Here is a 21,270-nt window from a genome sequence, read left to right as displayed (position 1 = left end):
TCCTTGTTTGTATTATTTCCTGCTAACTTTGAATTATTCTGAGCTTTGTGTATGCTTTCTTTTTCTTTTTGACTGGGCTCACAATTTCTCTTGTCAGCCAAGGTTCCCGAATCTTATCCTTCATCTTATCCTTCATTTTCACAGGAGCTTCACTGTATCCCAACATTTCCCAGCCTTATAGAGTGGACGTACAAAAAGATGGCGGCGCCCATGGTTGTTCCCGTACAGGATGTTATTCCGTACGGCAGCTGTTGATATCTCTTGAACTTTGCCCCTGATTCACTTCCTCCTTTCTTTTCCGGTGAGGCCGGTTGCAGGTATGGCGTTAATGGAAGCTGTGGAAGGGTTGACGGATAATCGGGCGCCATCCGCGGTCATCGGATGTCTTATCGGCCGGGCACCCGCGGGTTGTCATTCCTCTGAAAGAGAGGGTCTCTTCGGGGCCGATATTGGTCGAGTGTTTGTAAGATGAGGCGGATCGGGGAAGGGTTCGGATCCGGGTCCCAGCGAGGCCTTGTAGCCGAGGCCGCTGTTGACAGGGATGGAGAGAGGGAGGATGGTGGAGTGCGGCAGAGCCGGGACTTGGACCTTATTCTCGGACGTTTCACGGTGCTTTGTATCCAGTGGCGCATGCATTTAAAATCTTCTTAATGTGGGAAACAGTAGCAGTCATATCTGCACAGTAAGATCCCACCAGAGGAAATGCAGACAATCTGTTTCTAGCAACATTTGTTTCAAATATTGACTGGGTTGCCTGAAGAAACTTCGTGCCCCTCTCAGAAATAACCCCAAACGATTTTTCACTTCAATCTCAGAGGTCTGATAGGAATCTTTTATTTACAGTCATAGAAATGTGCAGCACAGAAACTGACCCTTCGATCCAACCCGTCCATGCTGACCAGATATCCCAACCCAATCTAGTCCCACCTGCCAGCACCCGGCCCATATCCCTCCAAACCCTTCCTATTCATATACCCATCCAAATGCCTCTTAAATGTTGCAATTGTACCAGCCTCCACCACATCCTCTGGCAGCTCTGACTTAGATGCGAGAATAAGAGGTACAGTCAGTAAATTTGCAGATGACACCAAAATTGGAGGTGTAGTGGACAGCGAAGGGGGTTACCTCAGATTGCAACAGGATTTGACCAGATGGACCAATGGGCTGAGAAGTGGCAGATGGAGTTTAATTTAGATAAATGCGAGGAGCTGCATTTTGGGAAAGCAAATCTTAGCAGGACTTATACATTTAATGGTAAGGTCCTAGGGAGTGTTGCTGAACAAAGAAACCTTGGAGTGCAGGTTCATAGCTCCTTGAAACTGGAGTTGCAGGTAGATAGGATAGTGAAGAAGGCATTTGGTATGCTTTCATTCATCGGACAGAGTTGAGAGGCCATGTTGCAGCTGTACAGGACATTGGTTAGGCCACTGTTGGAATATTGCGTGCAATTCTGGTCTTCCTGTCAGAAAGATGTTGTGAAACTTGAGAGGGTTCAGAAAAGATTTACAAGGATGTTGCTGGGATTGGAGTATTTGAGCTATAGGGAGAGGCTGAACAGGCTGGGGCTGTTTTTCCAGGAGCGTTGGAGGCTGAGGGGTGACCTTATAGAGGTTTACAAAATTATAACGGGCATGGATAGGATAAATAGACAAAGTCTTTTCCCTGGGGTTGGGGAGTCTAGAACTAGAGGGTATAGGTTTAAGGTGAGAGGGGAAAGATCTAAAAGAAACCTAAGGGGCAACTTTTTCATACAGAGGGCAGCAACTCTGTCAGCTTCCTTGCAACAAGAAGCGCAATTATCTTTTCGGGTCCAATGTGACTTCTTTGGGCTAGTTCCTCAGCAATTCCAGCACTCCCTGTTTTATGCACTTTTGGTTTGTGGATTGTGTTTTAATGGAAAACGCAGCAGGTCGGGTAGCATCCAAAGGAGCAGGAGAATCGACGTTTCGGGCATGAGCCCTTCTTAATATTCATGTCTGGCATCTCAGACAGTGCAGCACTGTGTCAGTACTTTTCTCCCAAAAGCTATCCAACACTGCCTCAATCAATGCCTTTTCTTCAGTCAGAAGTTTGAGCCACTCTTCAGAGATTTGAACACAGATTTCAGGTTGATACTCCAGTCTTGTTGAATCTGTTGTACAGAAAGCTGCTGGAAATTGGTTTACTAGGTACTTTTGTCAAATCATCTTCCTTGTTTTCACATTCTTCTAGATCTCGCCTCCTTCATACCTCTAATCTTCAGCTCGATAACCCTCAGTTACATCTGCTCCTCTGCAGCCCTGGTCTCATGCATGTCCATGATTTTTATTATTGTCAGAGGCAATTGCACTTAAACTCTCTGGATGAAGCTTTGGAATTTCTTTCCTGAACCCCTTTTTTTAATCTCTCTATAAGTTGTTTGTAAAAGCTACCTCCATCTCCAAAATTCTAATCATCTGTTCTGATATCTCCATATGTGGCACAATTCCAGATGTGTCATGTGGTGGGATAACTTCCAATGTTAACTTGAGGTTTTGGAATACTGTTTCTGCCTCGTTGTCACCAGCTATTGGCTACTAGTGGACCTGTCAAAATTTGGGATTATTTTGTGGTTTGCTTGTTTTGGAAAATAAATAAACAGCGGAGATTAATGGCACATTGTGGTGATGCTTGAAACTCTTTTGTGAAGTTGGGAAATGGAATGAGGGGTGAGCTCAGCACGTCGCAGAGGTTGTCTGTCCCAGCTTAACAAACATGAGGTTTTCCACTGTATTATCTGATTCTTGAGGGTTTAGCTTGCACTGCTAAAGTTGGGTGCCCATTCCAGTTCACTTTGTACTGCTGAACACTTGCTCCTGTTAACTTTCTAACCCTTTACTAGTTTCATCTAGACTCTCCTACTGCTACTGCAACTTAAAGCACTTCTAAACTCTGAATTTATCATGCCATTAATGTCTTGCAATGATTGGATGTTACAACAGAAAAGGAGGCCATTAGCTCTTCCTGTTTGTGCCCTTTTATTTGGAGCTGTGCTTCAGTTGCCTGTTCTTGCCTGTGTCCCTGCAGGAATTTTTCTCCGCGTATTTATGCAGATCTCTGCTTAAAAGCTAATTTTGAGACTAAGATGCAGAGGTTGCACCAATTCTGACTCTCAGAATCAGTTTCTTGACTGCTCTCTGCTTTGCCTCCAATGGCACTACAGTTTGAACAAAGTAGTACCATTGCATTTTTGACATTGTTGCAATGCAGGGAATATTAGCTATAGGAGTGAAGTCAATCTGTGTGACACTGCTGGGCACTAAATCTAATGCTTGCCAATTTCTACCTCTTGGGTTTTTAAACCAAGGTTACTTATTTCAAATCCAAGTCGATTAGTTGCCTCATTGCCTCAGAGCTGAATGGTAGGTTACATTTGGTGACACAAGACCTGAAATGTGAACCTTTATCTCAAAACAGCTGAAGTTATCGTTTTGACTGTTTCCTCTTTATTTTCCAGGTCTGAAAGATGGTTCAACGCCTGACATACCGCCGTAGGTTGTCCTACAACACCGCCTCCAACAAGAAAAGATTGTAAGTACTGAATGTTGAAGCAGGTGAAAGCCATTCACTTAGTCCATGACTCAATTATACCTTGAGCTATATGTGCCTGCCACTCTTGATATCCTTACCTCACTAAAAGCCATCAATCAAATTTTGAGTTGACTTCCGCCCTGAACATCTTTTCATGAGAGAGTTCCAGATTACCATTGCATTTACTGTAAAGTGTATTCTTGAACGGTCTACCTCAAAATTAGAGGCCTTGCTTTTTGTTCTGGGATCTCTCAGCAGAGGAAATAAGATGGTGAGAGAGAACATCAGTTTTAGTCAGCTTAAATATCTCCATTTGATTACTCTATAATCTTCTATCTTCAAGGGAATACAGGCTTTTCCAATTTAACCTTGCTAGCATTTGATGTGTCTAGTTTCCGGAGATGGTCTTGGAGTATAGTTTTCTTGGGGGGAGAAAGCAGTTAACCTTTTTTCTAATTGTGAAGGTCTCGCACACCGGGGAACCGCATTGTGTTCCTGTACACAAAGAAGGTCGGCAAAGCACCGAAGTCTGCATGTGGCATCTGTCCTGGAAGACTCCGTGGTGTAAGTAGTCACTTCACCTTGATGGGGAAGGGTTGTGTGTGTGTGTGTAAAATCTCATTGAGACTTTTTTTTTTAGATTAGATTACTTACAGTGTGGAAACCGGCCCTTCGGCCCAACAAGTCCACCGACCCGCCGAAGCGCAACCCACCCATACCCCTACATATACCCCTTACCTAACACTACGGGCAATTTAGCATGGCCAATTCACCTGACCCGCACATCTTTGGACTGTGGGAGGAAACCGGAGCACCCGGAGGAAACCCACGCAGACACGGGGAGAACGTGCAAACTCCACACAGTCAGTCGCCTGAGGCGGGAATCGAACCCAGGTCCCTGGCACTGTGAGGCAGCAGTGCTAAGTGCCTATTCCACAGCTGCGATCTGGACTGAATATATTTATTCTGGCTTCTTGGTCAAAATGCAATGGAGTTACAGTTTTGTGATCTGATGGAATAACTAATGCCGTAATGATTTCCACTGGAGTAACAAGAAACATTTTTTGTTAATGTTCTTGTTTGAATAATACAAAGTTTTATAATACAAAGGAAAGACCATAAATTTTTAACTGATTTGGGAGTCCTTGGTGTGGGCCATCAGTTTAAAATTAGATAAACGTTAAGGAATGCTTCATTGAGCTGGAAATATTTCACTGCATGATTGAGTTAGAGGCCAGTGCATTAAATAACTTGCTAAGCAAAGAAAGATGTAAAAATACCTGGTGAGAAGAGTGAGTTTTGGATTATTATAGTAAAATAAGATGAATTAACATTAATTGAGCGCAAGACAACTCCTGGTGTATTACTTTACGACTGGAATGTTAGTTGTTGAATCCTCTTTTCTGAGAGGGACGCTGTTCCTATTAGATTCTGTGCTGTGGTTGAGAACTGTATTGTGATCATCCATACATCCTAATTTTGTATTATGAAATTGAAATTGCTGACACAGTTCCACTATTTGACCAAGACACATTACTATAAAGGTGATGAATGTTGTGAAAACCCAGCTTCTTCACTAAGACCCTTTGGAAAGAGAACCCAACCTGGCAATAGGACTGTAGTTCTAAATTGATATCCAGTGGTCATTCAGACCGGGCGGCCATTGCTGCCTCACCAATGATTCGTATCTTAGAAGAAAGTCGCAGCATTGAACTTATGCTTTCATGCATTTATTCAGGTTTATTTATTTCTTGTGCTTGGATTGAGTGAGATTAATGTTATGCAGTGGAAAACGTCCTACTTCGGGTGCACAGTCTTCTAATGGCACTTACTCCAGGTTGTGTACAGCTGAGCTGAAAGCAAAGTGAATCTTCTGTTCTCTCCTCATGTCAGAGCAGCCCATTCTGTACAAGTGAAGTCCATTTTCTTGTCTTTGTCGACCAGTGAAGTTTCCAATTAAGTGCACTTGTTGATGTAAGATGTCTAAGTGCTGATCAAGACTAATCAAACACATTTCACGTGGGATTCTTGCAACTACAGGACACCCTCAGGCTGACTTGCCTTTGAACTGAGATGAAAAGGGCTGTTTGGTCCTCTGGGTCATGCAATTCCTAGTTGTGTTTGAAGTGTGCGAATAGAAGAACTTACTTTGAATTTTGGCCAACCATCTTCAAGCATCTTGCATTGGTCAGCTTGATCTTAAACTGTTTTTACAAGTTGATCAAATGGGGAATTATGTTTGTATTTGGTGTTGAGTATTGCCATTTTGTGTTTCACCCGTTGACCAAAATAGTCACTGATAGCTTCCTCTTGAATTTGTGTAGATTCGGGCTGTTCGACCCAAGGTCCTAATGAGATTGTCAAAGACCAAGAAGCACGTCAGTCGAGCTTATGGAGGCTCCATGTGCGCCAAATGTGTACGCGACAGGTAATCTTCAAAATGGCTTGTTCCTAATAGTTGTTATTTAATCAGTTTATTAAACATGTCTGATTGCAATAAAAAGCATTTAGTACAGAGTACCTGGTGTTCTCGTATGTGTTAGTTCTGCCAGTAAATGAAAAGTTTCCATGTAAACCTTCAAGAAGCTGTTACAAGCTCTGGTGCGGTAAAACTGTTTTTGGTCAGTTTTCTGCTAGCGTGAAGAGAGTTTCTATCAGCCATGATGCTGAAAAATTGTGAGGGATTCTTTGACAAAAGGTTTTGACAAAGCTGCTGCCATCTAATTAAACCACATGTTCTCTGTAGTTAGTTAAGATAGCAAATGGAGTGATCTTTGGGCCCATGATTTATGAGGGGTCTAGGAAGGCTGCCTAACTTTGCCCCTGGTAAGAGGCTAAACCACTGGAAATGCTGTCACAAATTTTAGCAGGGAGGTAAGATATGTAATTAATAACTATGGCAAGATGCAAGAAATAAATGTCAGCAAGTCTTGATCCAACTGTCCTGGATAGTGGTGAGACTACATATAGAATACTATATACAGTTTTATTCTCTCTTTTTACTTGCGTTGGATGCAATTAAGAGAAAGTTCATCCAGTTGATTTCAGAAGCGAAAGGTTTGTTTCGTGGGAAAAGACGAAATGTTTGGGTCTTTATTCATTGGAGTTTAGAAAAGTGGGAAATGGTTATCCTGATTCTGAAAGAGCTTGACCTAGTGGATGCGGAGGGAATGTCCTCCCTTGTAGGGGCATCTAAAACTAAAGAAATCTTGAAAGTACGGGTCTTCTATTGAAAACTGAGATGAGGAGGAATTTATCTTGAGATTTGTTAATCTTCCGACAGTTTTTCTCTGGAGAGGAGTGGAGACTGGTTCATTGAAAATATTCAATGCTGAGTTGGACAGATCTTTGATCTACAAATACGTTAAGAGTTTAGGGGAGAGTGGAGTTAAGGCTGCAATTGGATCAACTGAATGATCCAAACAGTTGATCCAATTGCTGAATGGTCCACTCTTATATTTTGGGGGGGACATAGTTCTGGAGGTATCTTTCTCATGTCAAAATATGGATTACTGAGCATTCTACCTATTAACTAAGCTCCACCCAAAATCCTGTCATGTTAGAAGGCCAGCGTGTAGTCTCCTGTTGTGAGCTGCGGCCTGGATACTTCAACACCATGGAATTTTCAACTCTTGATGTTGAGCAGTAGTTCTACAGTGCAGGTCACTTGCGAGTATTTTGGGAAAGATGACTAATCACAAATTTTTACTACCTGACACCTTTCTGTTGAGCTGCGCTTATAACTTGAATCCTTGGCCTTTCATGCATTGTTTTTTTTTATTTTCAGAATTAAGCGTGCATTCCTTATTGAGGAACAGAAGATTGTAGTGAAGGTGCTGAAGGCCCAAGCACAAAGCCAGAAATCAAAGTGAACCATCTAATTTTGTATGAACATGGAAGTAAAAAACTAATTGGAACTTGCCTTGTTTCAGAATATTTCTTGTCCCCCACAATGGGGTCACAATCAGAGTATGCTCCTGGTGTGGAAAAATATTTGCCAAATCTGACACCACAATATGATTAAAGAATCCATATCACGCTGTGTGGGGAGGGGGGGGGGAAGACAGAAAGGTGGGCAACACAAGCTCTCAATTGATTAGTAAACATGCATTAAATTTCTGACATTGCCTGGTTGACCCTAGTTCCTTTGAGATATTGTTGGAACTTTGCCTTGGATCGAAGGTTTATTGCAGCTCATTGACCATCGGCTTTTGTATCACCACATGGTGACAGTGGTTCAGACAGTAATCTCCACTTTCTCACCACCTTAACTGATTGACTTTAGGCAATGCCAGGCCTTCAATCAAGGTTTTAAATCAATTAACATTGACCTTCATAAAATAGATTGGCTGAATATATTGCAAAACATTGATGCCTATGGTAGTGACAAACAGTGCCATTTCCTGATGTAGCTGGCTACCTGGAGTTAACAGTAATAATGGAGGAGGTAGAAATTACCTTGGGGTCCCTGTAATGGGCAAGTCCAGTGTGATGGTTAGCTGCTTTCAAAGTTAGAGAAAGAATGGTTCAGATCCTCCAAATGTGCTGATGTTCATACTGCACAGAAACCTCATCTTACTCTACTTCAAATCCTGATGTATCCTGCTCTTGCTTTCACCCTCAAAAACTGCCTCACTTCCCATGATTCCTTTCAATCATTCCATGTCATAATGAGGAAATGTAAATGTAAACTAATAAGTTTAAGGTCATAAAATTGGATAAATTCTCAGGGCCAGATGAGATTATTTCCAAGGTCTCTACAAGGCAAGGGAGGAAACTGCTGTAGCCAATAGCATGGATTTTTAAAACTCATCTCTGTCCACAGGAGATCTAGAGGATAGCTAATGTACTATTAGTCAAGAAGGGTGATGGAGGAAAACCAAGGAGTCTTAACAGCAGTAGAGGGGAAGTGGTTGGGGGAAAAAAGTTGAAGGCAGAATTATACTCCTTGGAAAGGCACATATTAAGCAAAGATAGTGAGTTTAGCTATTGTCAAATATGTCTAATCATTGAGTTTTTCCAAGGTTGTTGTATGACGGTAATGCAATAGTCTAATGGGCTGCAGGCTTTTGACTAGGTGTCATAACAGACCAGAGCAATTTGGACCAAAATTGACTTAGGGGTGGATTGATAGCTGATTTTGTGATGGAAGCTAAAGTCCAATGGAATGCGACAGAGTTCTTTACTGCTTGTAATATAATTATCTAGAAACATTAGGGTTATCAGTAAGCTCATAGATGAAACAAAAATTGATGTGTGATAAATAGCAAGAAGAAAACCCTTAAATTACAGGAGTATATCAATGGGGCTGGTCAGATAGAACAATATGAAACAATGTGAGCTCAAAGCAGAGCAAACCTGGGGCTGAAATGCCAGCAGTGCCTGATCAAGCTGGAGTCAGATACTGTAGCAGGTTGGTAAGTGATTTGAATGAGAATATAGATGATAAACAAAAGTGGGCCTAGTAACTATCACTGTGGAACACCAGTTAAAAGAAACCTTCCAACTGGCCGAAGGAACATCTTCCATTCCTGTCAATTTACTGTGCCATTTGACAATACCTTAAATGCTCTACCCTATTTTAGACATTACTATATAAAGAAAAATCAAAAGGAACCGTTCACTGAGTTTCATATTAACAAAAGCCAGTATTCATTCAGGTTCTTTGTCACCTTCAGTGACTTAACATTCATAATTCACCCTCTCTACAGAACACAACACCCAATAATGCTTTCAGCACAGGTCTTTTATTTAATGAGCACTCTCCCTCACACTCTGTCTTATCCACTCAGGGCATTTCAGTACCAGTGTCAGCCATGCACAGTAAATATTAAAGTTCAGTAAGAACAAGAGTTTGTTGCTTATAGAGCAGGAATGTATTCTGAAACATCACTAGACAGTCCACTCAGTATTTTTTGCACTGCATTAAGTTTGAGAATGATTACATTTAGCCAGTAGTTTAAAAAAAAAACATGATTTAGCTAGTAGCTATGATACAACAGATTCCTTCAAAATTAATAAAGGAATGAGGCCCACTTTAGACAATAATAGGGTCATTCAAAAACCCAAACAGACCATTCGCAATAAAAAGTAAAGTTTAATTACAAGTTAAACAAAAAGAGGAAACAGTTTTGACTTCTAATTGCTGTCATACTGCTAGTGGAATTCTTTACATAGCTTTAATTCTAAACAGCAACAAGGGAAAACTCACATGATGAAGTAATAAATATGCTGGAGACCCTGCTCAAAATACTAAAGAAAACTGGTTTCATGAAGCAAGCATTAAGCTCAAAATTAACACTCTTACAAAATGTTTATGTATTGTTATCTTGACACTATATTTCAAAAGTATCACAGGCTAGTGATTAATTGTGCAGGCTTAAGATTTTCCATTGAGCTGCACACGTTTCCACATTGGATCACTTCTCTTCACACCACTGATTTTCCTTTCGTACCTGAAAAGTAAAAATTACGTACAATTAGCACACTGTAAAGAAAAAAATGCATCTTTTTCTGCTTCCTCCACCTCAATTCTGCAGCCTACGTCAAGCTTTTTAACAATTTTGCTGTCTGAAAGCAGCATTCAGAAACTAACTCATGCGTTTTTAAAAAAAAGGTAAGGCTTGTTAACCCCACTTAGCTAATCTATGCTGTTTCCATAGAGACTGTTGTTTCAGGCACACAAACAAAAAAGGTAACTTGGCCATCTTTAGAACCTTCTTGCCCACCTTAATGTCAGTAGAAAATTTAACTCAGTGAGAAAAGAAAAACAACATAAAAAGCAGAGCAAAGTCATGATGAGGACAATCATAACATTAAATATTATTAACAAAGCAATACCTGCTATGCACTGAAAGGACAGATATTAAGCCACATAATTCCAAACAATAAAAAAAAGAGCAACTGCACTAGTAGGTGGATCAAATGAGCAGCTCGGGCAACCTGTCAAATTGAGTTTTCGTTATGCTGCTCTCAAGACCTCAAATCTCAACTTGATAAGACTACCTCCAACTGCCTAGGTGGAAACTTGCCCTGTGCCTAGATACCACATGGCTTAGAGTATTTGTCAAACAAAATATTATACTTTTATGATGCCATGCAAACAGGCCCAAATGGTTAACAGGGCTGAGACACTAAATGAAGATCCTTTACATGCCAGGTTAAGCTGAAGAATTTAAAACCACTATTAGTCAGTTGTGACCTCTTCTTCCTTCCTCCAGAGACAACACTGGTTACAATAAGACAGTGAGCAGAGAAATCATCTGCAACTTTAAATCAATTTACAATATTTCAAGATGTACCTGTGCCTCCTCTTCTTCAGTAAAATCGTTTTTAATGTTGAATGTTTTGCGAATTTCTTCAGGGGTTTTTCCTTTAATCATGTTTGCCACTGTTTTGCAAGTTACATCAAGAAGACCCTTGATATCAAGGTAGTTTGCAGCCTGTTAAAGCAAGGAGAAAGCTCATGTAAACAAGAACCACCTTTGGCCTGGATAATTTTATTTTTGTCAAGCTCTTGATAAGCCACATGCATTTCTCAAATGGACTTAAATCAGCATTAAAAAAAAAGGTAAAAACAATGACTGCAGATGCTGGAAACCAGATTCTGGATCAGTGGTGCTGGAAGAGCACAGCAGTTCAGGCAGCATCCAACGAGCAGTGAAATCGACATTTCAGGCAAAAGCCCTTCATCAGGAATAAAGGCAGTGAGCTGGAAGCATGGAGAGATAAGCTAGGGCAAGGTGGGGGTGGAGAGAGTAGCATAGAGTACAATGGGTGAGTGGGGGAGGAGATGAAGGTGATAGGTCAGGGAGGAGAGGGTGGAGTGGATAGGTAGAAAAGGAGCTAGGCAGGTCGGACAAGTCTGGACAATCATGGGGACAGTGCTGAACTGGAAGTTTGAAACTAGGATGAGGTGGGGGAAGGGGAAATGAGGAAGCTGCTGAAGTCCACATTGATGCCCTGGGGTTGAAGTGTTCCGAGGTGGAAGATGAGGCATTCTTCCACTTTCCCCTGCCACCGCAGGAACTGTAAAACCGGTGCCCACACCTCCTCCCTCACCTATCCAAGGCCCTAAAGGAGCCTTCCACATCCACCAAAGTTTTACCTGCACATCCACTAATATCATTTATTGTATCTGTTGCTCCCGATGTGGTCTCCTCTTCATTGGGGAGACTAGGCGCCTCCTAGCAGAGCGCTTTAGGGAACATCTCCAAGACACCCGCACCAATCAACCACACCGCCCCGTGGCCCAACATTTCAACTCCCCCTCCCACTCTGCCGAGGACATGGAGGTCCTCGGCCTCCTTCACCGCCGCTCCCTCACCACCAGACGCCTGGACGAAGAATGCCTCATCTTCCGCCTCGGAACACTTCAACCCCAGGGCATCAATGTGAACTTCAACAGCTTCCTCATTTCCCCTTCCCCCACTTCATCCTAGTTTCAAACTTCCAGTTCATGACTTGTCCGGACTTGTCCAACCTGCCTAGCTCCTTTTCCACCTATCCACTCCACCCTCTCCTCCCTGACCTATCACCTTCATCTCGTCCCCCACTCACCCATTGTACTCTATGCTACTCTCTCTCCACCCCCACCTTCCACTAGCTTATCTCTCCATGCTTCCAGCTCACTGCCTTTATTCCTGATGAAGAGCTTTTGCCTGAAACGTCGATTTCGCTGCTCGTTGGACGCTGCCTTCCAGCACCACTGATCCAGAATTAAGAAAAAAAGGTAGCCAATCCCCATTCTAAAACAACTAAACAAAATCCAATCCAAGTGTAAATCCATTCACTCAACAGGTATTTTTCAGTGAACCTAGTTTGTCTCCTCATGATATAATGCTGTGGTTACAAAACCTGTGTTACCAAAGACACTAAGCCATTGGCTACAGTGCTGGGCCTAACTTACCACAGAACAGGCTCATTCAATGTTGAATATCAGGTTATTGTTCAAAACCAAAATTTGTGGTCCAACAATTAAAGTGGTACAAGATATATTTTAAAAGTAGTGCAGGTTTGGTTTCTTAAAAAAGGCGATTCTTTTATTTTGTAGAACAACGGTAAGCCATTCAGTCCTAGACAGCTACGTTGCTTCCTCCTTCATCTCGCCTCACCAGCAGATGCTTTGTTGTTTCCTTCCCTCATTTATTCATTGATCAGAGATTGCGAACACAGATTTGTTGGAGGGAGATCCCATCTAATTTAGTTAAGCTTTCTGAAACTGTAACTAAAGATTGTGATGAAGGGTGCAGTTGATGTGGTTTACATGGCCTTAAGTAAGGCCTTTGACAAGGTCCCACATGAAAGACTGGTCCAAAAGGTTAAGAATCCATGGTCCCGAAGGCAAACTGGATCCAAAATTAGCTTACAAATAAGAGGCAAAAGATTGGTGTTGCAAATTGGTTTTGTGAATGGAATTCTGTGACCAGCAGTGAAGAGGATGGTGTCAGGTTAGTCTCTTATTGATCAGATGATAAATTAAGCAAAGCAATAACAGATTTATTCCTGATAGATGTGAGATGATGCACTTTGTGGAGGATTGACACAATGAAGGATAGGTCCCTAGGGAGAATGGAGGAACAAAGGGATTATGGCGTACAAGTCCACAGATCCGTGAAGGTGTTAACACAAGTAGATGGGATGGTGAAGGCAGCTTAGGGAATGCTTGCCTTCATTAAGTGGAGTACTGAATATACGTGCAGGGAAGTTTTGCTCTAATTTCACAGAGCTTTAATTAAGCCACAGATGGAACACTGGGTTGGCAACCAGAACTGCACAAAATCAGAAAAAAAAACGTAATTGCGCTGGAGATGTTGCTAGCAAGTGGAAAATCTCAGTTATGTGAAAAGATTGGGTTTGTTTTCCCAGGAGCAGAGGAAGCCGAGGGGCCTGCTTCTGTGTGATATGATTCATATCCCCAATAATGCATCTCAAGTAATACCGTTGGATAGCAAATTGCACAGTCTCCCCATTTCATCAAAAATCAAACTAGTTTTTGTACATCATTGCAATCACATTTCAGGTCACACAAAAGCTTCATAGACAAGGCAGATTGAATTTCTTTCAATCACTTTAGCAATTGCAAGCCTTACACCGAGAGTGTGAAGCTTTGACACTAATCTACAAAATGTTCAAAAACTGCCAACAAATACTGACCAGTATTAATTCGAAGAGAGTACCCTGGTCGACTTTCAGAAACTCCTGATCCCACACAGGTATGTCGTCGGTTCGTTTTTCTTTGTTTTCGTCATCCTCTGGTGGGGGAGGGTCATCTCGATGATGCGTACACCACTGGATTACCTAGTGCATAAACATAGCCTTCGAGCTGGTCACTTGTCCAGGTACCTGGGAATTTACTTCCACTATCAAAGTTTGCAAAGTAGAAATTTATCACTAAATCTAGGCTGGATCTAGTTTGCACTAGAGTGGATACAGTGTTCAAATGCAATCCCACAAAAGACAGATGAGAGTTCAGGTAGCACTGCAAGCGCTGTGAAGTAAACTTTGACCGAAATGTAGGACATACAACTGTCAATTTTGGCAAAGCAAGCTTTAAAACAGATGATCAGACCACGTAATCTTGACCTTGACTTGAACACCCCTGCTCTTTTTAAAAAAAAGTAAAAGGATTTTATTTCTTGAAACAGACAGGTGCTCATTTTAATGATCTTGCCAAAGTTGGCAGCTTGAACAGTGCAACAGCCTCCTTCTGTGCTGCATACAAGATGTCCACCTAAATTACATAACCAAGTCTCTCGAATGGGACTTGAACCTACAGACCAGACCCCGCCCCTGATTCAGAGGGCGGTTTGCTCCAAGCTCAGCCAAAGCTTACATATATCCAATTGATTTTCATTGGGCTGAAAAAGTGAAATGGATGAAAGAAGATTGAAATAGCAGTAATGGAAAAATGTCACCTCTCACTTTCAAACAAAATCATAACACTTTATTTCAGATTTCCAGCAGACGCAAAGTGCTGGAGAAACTCAGCAGCTCAGAGTTCAGAACCATATAGAGTCACATCAGACTTGAAATGTTAACTAGGTCCACAGATGCTACCAGTTTCTCCAGTACTTGGTTTTCATTACCACTTTACCTTTTTCAGAATAGCAGCATTAACATTTGGGAGTGGCACTGGATCATCATCACCTTCATCATCCATACCTAGATCTGTGTTTAAAAAGAGAAAAATGACAAGTTCAGGACATTTATTACACTTAGAGTCAGAGATGTACAGCAAATAAGACAGGCACATTGTGACAGCCAATGCCAAATTTTTCTACGTTTCACATAAACTGATCACAACTCTCCCAGGCTAGGTCATTACACTTGAATATAATCACCAATTCCATCCCTTCCTCAACAAACAGCTGCTTTCAAGTTCCCCCGAAGTGCCAGATAACTTTCCACTTAAGTTACATAGGCACAGGCATAATGTGTAACCAGCAAAAGTAGACATTCCTGCCCAACTACGGCACAGCCCCACCCATCAAACACTCAACATTAACCCTGGCATTGCAATCATACCAAAGACTTTTAAATGTTCAAAACATTCCAGAAAAATCGAAACTTTGTGGAAACAAATACAACACTGTTGTCGCTTAAAGGGACGTCACATCAGTGTTTATAACCTGAATTTTGCCTATTATTTTTGGATCTTAAAAAGAACCTTACTGCAGAATTAGTCAAGTTGTTTCCAGCTTATTTACTGCACTATCATGTTATTAGCACTGGATCTCTGCCACATCTATCAATAGCTTCCTGCAACGGTACTGCAGCTGGCTAATCCTTGCCGCATTCAATATTGTGTTAGCAGCAGGGAGCACACTATCATAACAGAACATAAAAGAAAAGCAAGTGTCTTAACAAAAACAGAAAGCAAATAAGAAATATATTGCACCCTTAATACGGTAGTACTTTTGCCTTTAGATGTAAAATTTCCTAAAATTCACTGCTGGTAAAACTGTATGTTAAACTGTCAAAAAAAATCTAATTTATAGCCTTTTCTGATATACTGGTCGAGACAGGACAAAAACATCACAGCTAATCAAAGCAAGAAAAACATTCACATCAACTTTGTTGATACAACACTTGAGGGATAGGGAGAATCGACAATCAAAATTAGCCGAACGTAAAATAGGCAATGGAGGTAACAGCAACTGGTGATCAGACTCGAAGTCTCTTGAAAGACAATACTGGGAGTTTAGAATCCACTCAAAAGCTTATTTTATAACCTGACATTGAATCATTCCTTATCCCAGTCTCTAATCTTTCCAATAATAACGCAAGTGCATAAACGGCAATTAAAAATATTGTCATCACATCAAGTGAACGTGAAGAGTTAATCCTTCATTTGGGTCAGCACAGACACCTGAAAATCCAATTGAGATTTTCACCCAAACGCCTGTATTATTAGATTCCATTCCCTACAGTATGGAAACAGGCCTTTCAGCCCAACCAGTCCACACCGACCCTCCGAAGAATAACCCATCCAGACCCATTTCCCTCTGACTAATGCACTTAACACTATGGGCAATTTACCATGGCCAATTCACCTGACCTGCACATTTTTGGACTGTGGAAGGAAACCAGAGCACCCGGAGGAAACCCACACAGACAGTCGCCCAAGGCTGGAATCAAACCAAGGACCCTGGTGCTGTGAGGCAGCAGTGCTAACCACTGAGCCACCGTGCCGTCTTAGTGACAGAACAGTACAAGCCAAGCACTGAATCAACCTGCTAGGAAGCAGAATTATGTGAAAAACATTACTGTTGTCTCAGAGCCCCCACTGGCTATACCTTCCAACATGGTTTTGATTGTGATAGACTGCTTCGCTATTTCCACATCAACCTCGAAGATCTCACCATCTGAGCTTTGTAGTTTAATGGCAGGCATTTTCTGGAAGGGAGGAGGAAAATCATGTAAGTGTCAACACATTTTGCAACGTTTCAGAAATCATGTCTCACTTCAATCATGCCCATCCTTCAAACTCCCAACAAGTTCAAATCTCCTCACAATCACATGATCAGTCATTCTCATTTTCCCATACCTTTAAAATTACCTACCCAAACATCTAGGAGCATTTTCACTTGTTTCTGCTTTACTGCATCACCTGCTCAGTTACTATTGATTCTGTCACTACAGCCACAACCTCACTAATTCTAATTCACCATTATTTTGTCAGGTCCTTCATCTCCTTATGTTCCTTATTAAATAGTCCCAAGACACTTAGATATAACAAAAAAAGGGTAACTTAGGGTACTTGGCAGCAATTAAAGTAATTCCAGACAGAAATCCTTAAATAGATATGCTCACATGTTAAAGAAACTGCAGGTAACCATATCAGCTGGACTCAATGGATGTAACCAGGCCCAGGGGGTGTAACATCCAAAGAGAACCTATGAGAACTACAGAAAAATCAGGATGAAGTATCTTCTTCCATTTTTAACAAGATGTTGAACCACTTTATGGGCGGCATGGTGGCACAGTGGTTAGCACTGCTGCCTCACAGCGCCTGAGACCCAGGTTCAATTCCCGACTCAGGCGACTGACTGTGTGGAGTTTGCACGTTCTCCCTGTGTCTGCGTGGGTTTCCTCCGGGTGCTCCGGTTTCCTCCCACAGTCCAAAGATTTGAATTGGCGGGTCAGGTGAATTGGCCATGCTAAATTGCCCATAGTGTTAGGTAAGGGGTAAATGTAGGGGTATGGGTGGGTTGCGCTTCGGCGGGTCGGTGTGGACTTGTTGGGCCGAAGGGCCTGTTTCCACACTGTAAGTAATCTAATCTAATCACTTCCAGTTGGAGTCAGAATCTTAGGAACATGTTTCACATGGGCAAAACAGGGTTCTGACACCAAAGTAATGGGCATCATTTAAAAATGCCATTGGCAGGAGATGAGAAAGATAATGTTTTTCCTCCAGATAACAGTGTCTTTTGGTTCCCTCTTCCTGATGAAGGGCCTCAGATTATTTTTAAAGGCACAGGTTGAGAGATTCTGGATAAAGAGGGCGGTAGAGCTGGGGGCAAAGGAAAGGGCGAGGTGAGGGGGGGGGGGGTGAGAGGGGGTAGGCAAGACGCAGAATGACCAGTACCACCTTACTGAAGAATCAAGCGAAGGCCTGCTGATTCGCTCTGGAGCTGAACGAGGGGACAGAGACGGTCAGGTCAGCGGACAGAGACAAGAGTGGGAATGCACCTGTTGCCCCGGGTGACAGCGGATGGAACCTGGGGCCGGCCGTCTCCAGGGTTACCGCTACCATGGCGACAGCCACCACCCCATCCCATTGTGACGTGTCCTCAGCGCGCTCCCCCCAACTAACCAATGGTGGACGTAGTCAGCAACGCGGCCCCGACCGTCGCCGTACCTGCTGTGCGCGCGACCAGTCGTTCCCTCACTGACTGTGGCTTCACCCTCCGCCCGCTCGGACTCTGAGTGACCCAGTGACCCGCCGCTATTTATACCTCACCCCTCCCCCCCCACCACCGTCACCGCGCTGAGCTCATAGGCCAAGGACCCCGCCCCCTCCCCGGAAACACACACACAACCAAATCTCCGCTTCACTTATTGACGAGCATTTACTGCCTGACTCAGCTGCGAATGTATTCGTATTTTTTTTGCGAAATAAAGGGCGATTATCGTCGGGCCCGACGTTCAAATCAGGCGATCGCCGCAGACGACTCACATGGTGAGGGTGCATCCGGACGGAGCACGCCAACCCCCCCCCCACCTTTTTGTTTTTTTAAACATACAAACACGCAGATTAAAAGCGCCACGGCTGGATGACTTACGTTTTGATTTCAGGGGACAGATGAGGCTCCGATGAGCCGTGTCTTTTCCGCGGCGGGAAGGTGACTCACCGACGCACCGCTGGAACCCCCGAAGCGTCGCTGTGACTGTCACGTGACAGGCGGGGGCGCGCCGGGTATTGTAGTTCACTCGTGCACCCCCTGGGACTACAGTTCCCGTGATGCTCCTTCTCCATTGTTCTAATCTCCGCCCCCGAGGGAATATGATACAAATTGTTTCTCTCTCCCCAGAGACTGATAGACCTACTGATCATTTACAGCGTTTTCCCTATTTGTGTGCATATCAGAGAGAAAGGTTCCCTTGCCCCAGATACTTCATCCTTCATTGTTTGTAGACTTTCCGGTATTTATAAATCAAATATAGTTTCTCAACATTAATCCTCAAGAGAGTGGGAAATAAAGTTGACAATGCCTAGGCAATACTGGGTTGAGTTGCAGTTCACATTCTGATTTAAGGACTGACTTTTACAATATAATATGGTGATTGATTTTGATAGGAAGAGAGTCAATGTAAGGTAAATGGCAAAATTTTAAAAGATATTACAGTAGCACAAGGATCTTACTCTAAATGGCAACCAATCTCTGAGGACAGGTTGGGAGAGTGATAAGTAAAGTGCGCAGTATCCTCAACTTTAATAACAGGGACATCAAAAGGTAAACAAATATTAATGCTGGAGGAATCAGCACAGAAGCGCTTCACAGGAGGCTCCCAAGCACTGAGGATGTCACCTAGAAAGGGGACGAAACGTTTGCAACAAAAACTCCCAGCTTGGCGAACAGAACCACAACAACGAGCACCCGAGCTACAAATCTTCTCACAAACTTTAAATATTAAACCCGGTATTAAACACTGGCTTGGTCCTCACTGCAGTACTGCTATGCAGTTCTGGATATTACAAATTGGAAAATTGGGCGTATTTTCTGGGCGAATAGGAGTCAAGACGAGGCTTGCAAAAAGTACTCAAAATCAGAATATATATATATAGAGAGAGAGAGAAAAACTGCTCCGTTGATGGAAAGATCGAGATTAGATGCGGGGAGGTTGCATTGGTGATTGATAAAAGAAGCAACGGAGACAAGGAAAAAAATCATGCTGCCGGGGATTACGATGCGCTCTCTGAAAAGTGGTGCGGGTAGATTCAATCAAAGCTTTCAAAGGGTAATTACATAAATATATGAAAGGATCAAATGTGCAGAGCTACAATGGAGTGGCGGGGAGTGGCACTGAGGATACTGCTCCTTCAGAGTTCCAGCACTGAAATGCCCTCATTTCTGTGATCTAGAAATAGAAAGTTCTGGAACAGTCCAGCAGATGTTTCAGCATCTGTGGAGAATGAAAAAAATCTATATATCTCCTTCATGACTTCAGGATATCCAAAGCACTTTACAGCCAATAACTGATTTTTGAACTGAAATCACTTAATATAGGAAAAACAGCTACTCAGATGACCACAGCAAGGTCCTGCAGAGGGACAATGGTCCAAATGAACTGATAATTCTTCTGTTGTTAATTCGGGGATAAATATTGGCTGAAACATCAGGGAGGATCCCTTACTACTTTCTGAAGTTCTGCTATGGGATCTTTTACATACGCCTGATAGCCTCTATTTAATATCTCAGCCGAAAGCATCTTGTACAACACTGCCTTGATACTGCTACAATACAGGATTGTTGGTCAATGCGGTCTCTGGAGTGTGACTCGATTCAACAATAGTTCATTCAGATACGAGTGCTTCAAACGACCCCGATAGCAAAGCATCTATTTGTTACCAGAATCGGCTAAATAAAATTGACTTTATTCAGCTAATCAGGACAGAACTGAAAATGTGTTGCTGGAAAAGCACAGCAGGTCAGGCAGCATCCAAGGAGCAGCTCAGGACAACACTCTCACAGAATTTTAACCTAATCAGGACAGAAGGCAACACTGATATTGAAGAGGATGATATAACATCACAGGAAAGGTTGTACAGAGGTCAGAGCAGCACTATCTTATTTAGCTGTCTGGTTGTGCAATGCTGACATTAATTACTACTTTGAAAGGGATAACTTGATTATATATTTTAGAGCCCATCTTTACAGGGGACAGTTTAAAAAATAGCTCAGATGATAAAATATTTTATTCTGAATGAAAGCAACAGTGAAAATAAACGCATTGTTCATGTTATAGGCTTTGATTCTCCAACACTGAGACTTCTGTACTCCTGGTGACACCACGCCAACCTCTCAGCCAGATACTTTCAGTTCCGATTCCCAATCTAGGATGCGAAAGTTCAAGACTCATCAGGTCACTAAATCAGCCTGTGAATCTTTTCAATGCTCCACATTTTCGTTCATGGAGAAAAAAAGAACGTGGAGATATTAAGAAGAAACCCTACTCTCCAACTTACTGTAACATGTCATTTGAATACACGGAGAGCCCAAGGATCATGAAGCAAAAATTCTCTCTCATATTGACATCAGGTCATGACAAGCAGAAAGGGGGATTAAGGATACACAAGAACCTATTTACGATGTATACGAAATGAACACATTGGTTACATTGAACTGAGGAATGCCGTTGTCTGTCCAACAGTACCATTCCACCGACACTCTCATTCGTTTGGCCGAACTGGTCCTCACCCTTAACAATTTCTCCTTTGAATCCTCCCACTTCCTCCAGACCAAAGGGGTAGCCATGGGCACCCGTATGGGCCCCAGCTATGCCGGTCTCTTTGTTGGCTATGTAGAACAGTTGATCTTCCGTAATTACACTGGCACCACTCCCCACCTCTTCCTCCGCTACATTGATGACTGCATTGGCGCCACCTCGTGCTCCCGCGAGAAGGTTGAGCAATTCATCAACTTCACCAACACATTCCACCCTGACCTTAAATTTACGTGGACCATCTCTGACACCTCTCTCCCCTTCCTGGACCTC

The 21,270-nt window shown here is 42.6% G+C and overlaps 2 protein-coding genes across 3 annotated transcripts; one reads left to right on the top strand and one right to left on the bottom strand.

Annotated features, from left to right (window-relative positions):
• Window positions 1–282: 282 nt before the first annotated feature.
• On the top strand, window positions 283–7,466 carry rpl34 (ribosomal protein L34). Its single transcript, XM_060851431.1, has 5 exons — window positions 283–317; window positions 3,476–3,549; window positions 4,014–4,113; window positions 5,874–5,977; window positions 7,337–7,466. The coding sequence occupies exons 2-5, from the start codon at window positions 3,485–3,487 to the stop codon at window positions 7,419–7,421; spliced, it is 354 nt and encodes a 117-aa protein (XP_060707414.1). The 5' UTR covers window positions 283–317; window positions 3,476–3,484; the 3' UTR covers window positions 7,422–7,466.
• Window positions 7,467–9,277: 1,811 nt separating this feature from the next.
• On the bottom strand, window positions 9,278–18,453 carry LOC132833263 (S-phase kinase-associated protein 1-like). 2 transcript variants are annotated; one of them, XM_060851407.1, is made up of 6 exons: window positions 18,336–18,453; window positions 16,347–16,446; window positions 14,645–14,718; window positions 13,705–13,848; window positions 10,851–10,991; window positions 9,278–10,004 (listed from the first exon to the last, which is right to left on the bottom strand). In XM_060851407.1, exons 2-6 carry the CDS (start codon window positions 16,441–16,443, stop codon window positions 9,969–9,971), a joined length of 492 nt encoding a protein of 163 aa, XP_060707390.1. In that variant the 5' UTR covers window positions 16,444–16,446; window positions 18,336–18,453; the 3' UTR covers window positions 9,278–9,968. The 2 variants fall into 2 exon arrangements, with proteins under 2 accessions (XP_060707390.1, XP_060707391.1); XM_060851408.1 differs by lacking the exon at window positions 18,336–18,453 and adding an exon at window positions 17,912–18,004.
• Between the last annotated feature and the right edge of the window lie 2,817 nt (window positions 18,454–21,270).

Source organism: Hemiscyllium ocellatum, chromosome 36, assembly GCF_020745735.1.
Source record: "Hemiscyllium ocellatum isolate sHemOce1 chromosome 36, sHemOce1.pat.X.cur, whole genome shotgun sequence".
NCBI lineage: Eukaryota > Metazoa > Chordata > Chondrichthyes > Orectolobiformes > Hemiscylliidae > Hemiscyllium > Hemiscyllium ocellatum.
This window is presented reverse-complemented; position numbering and strand designations above follow the sequence as displayed.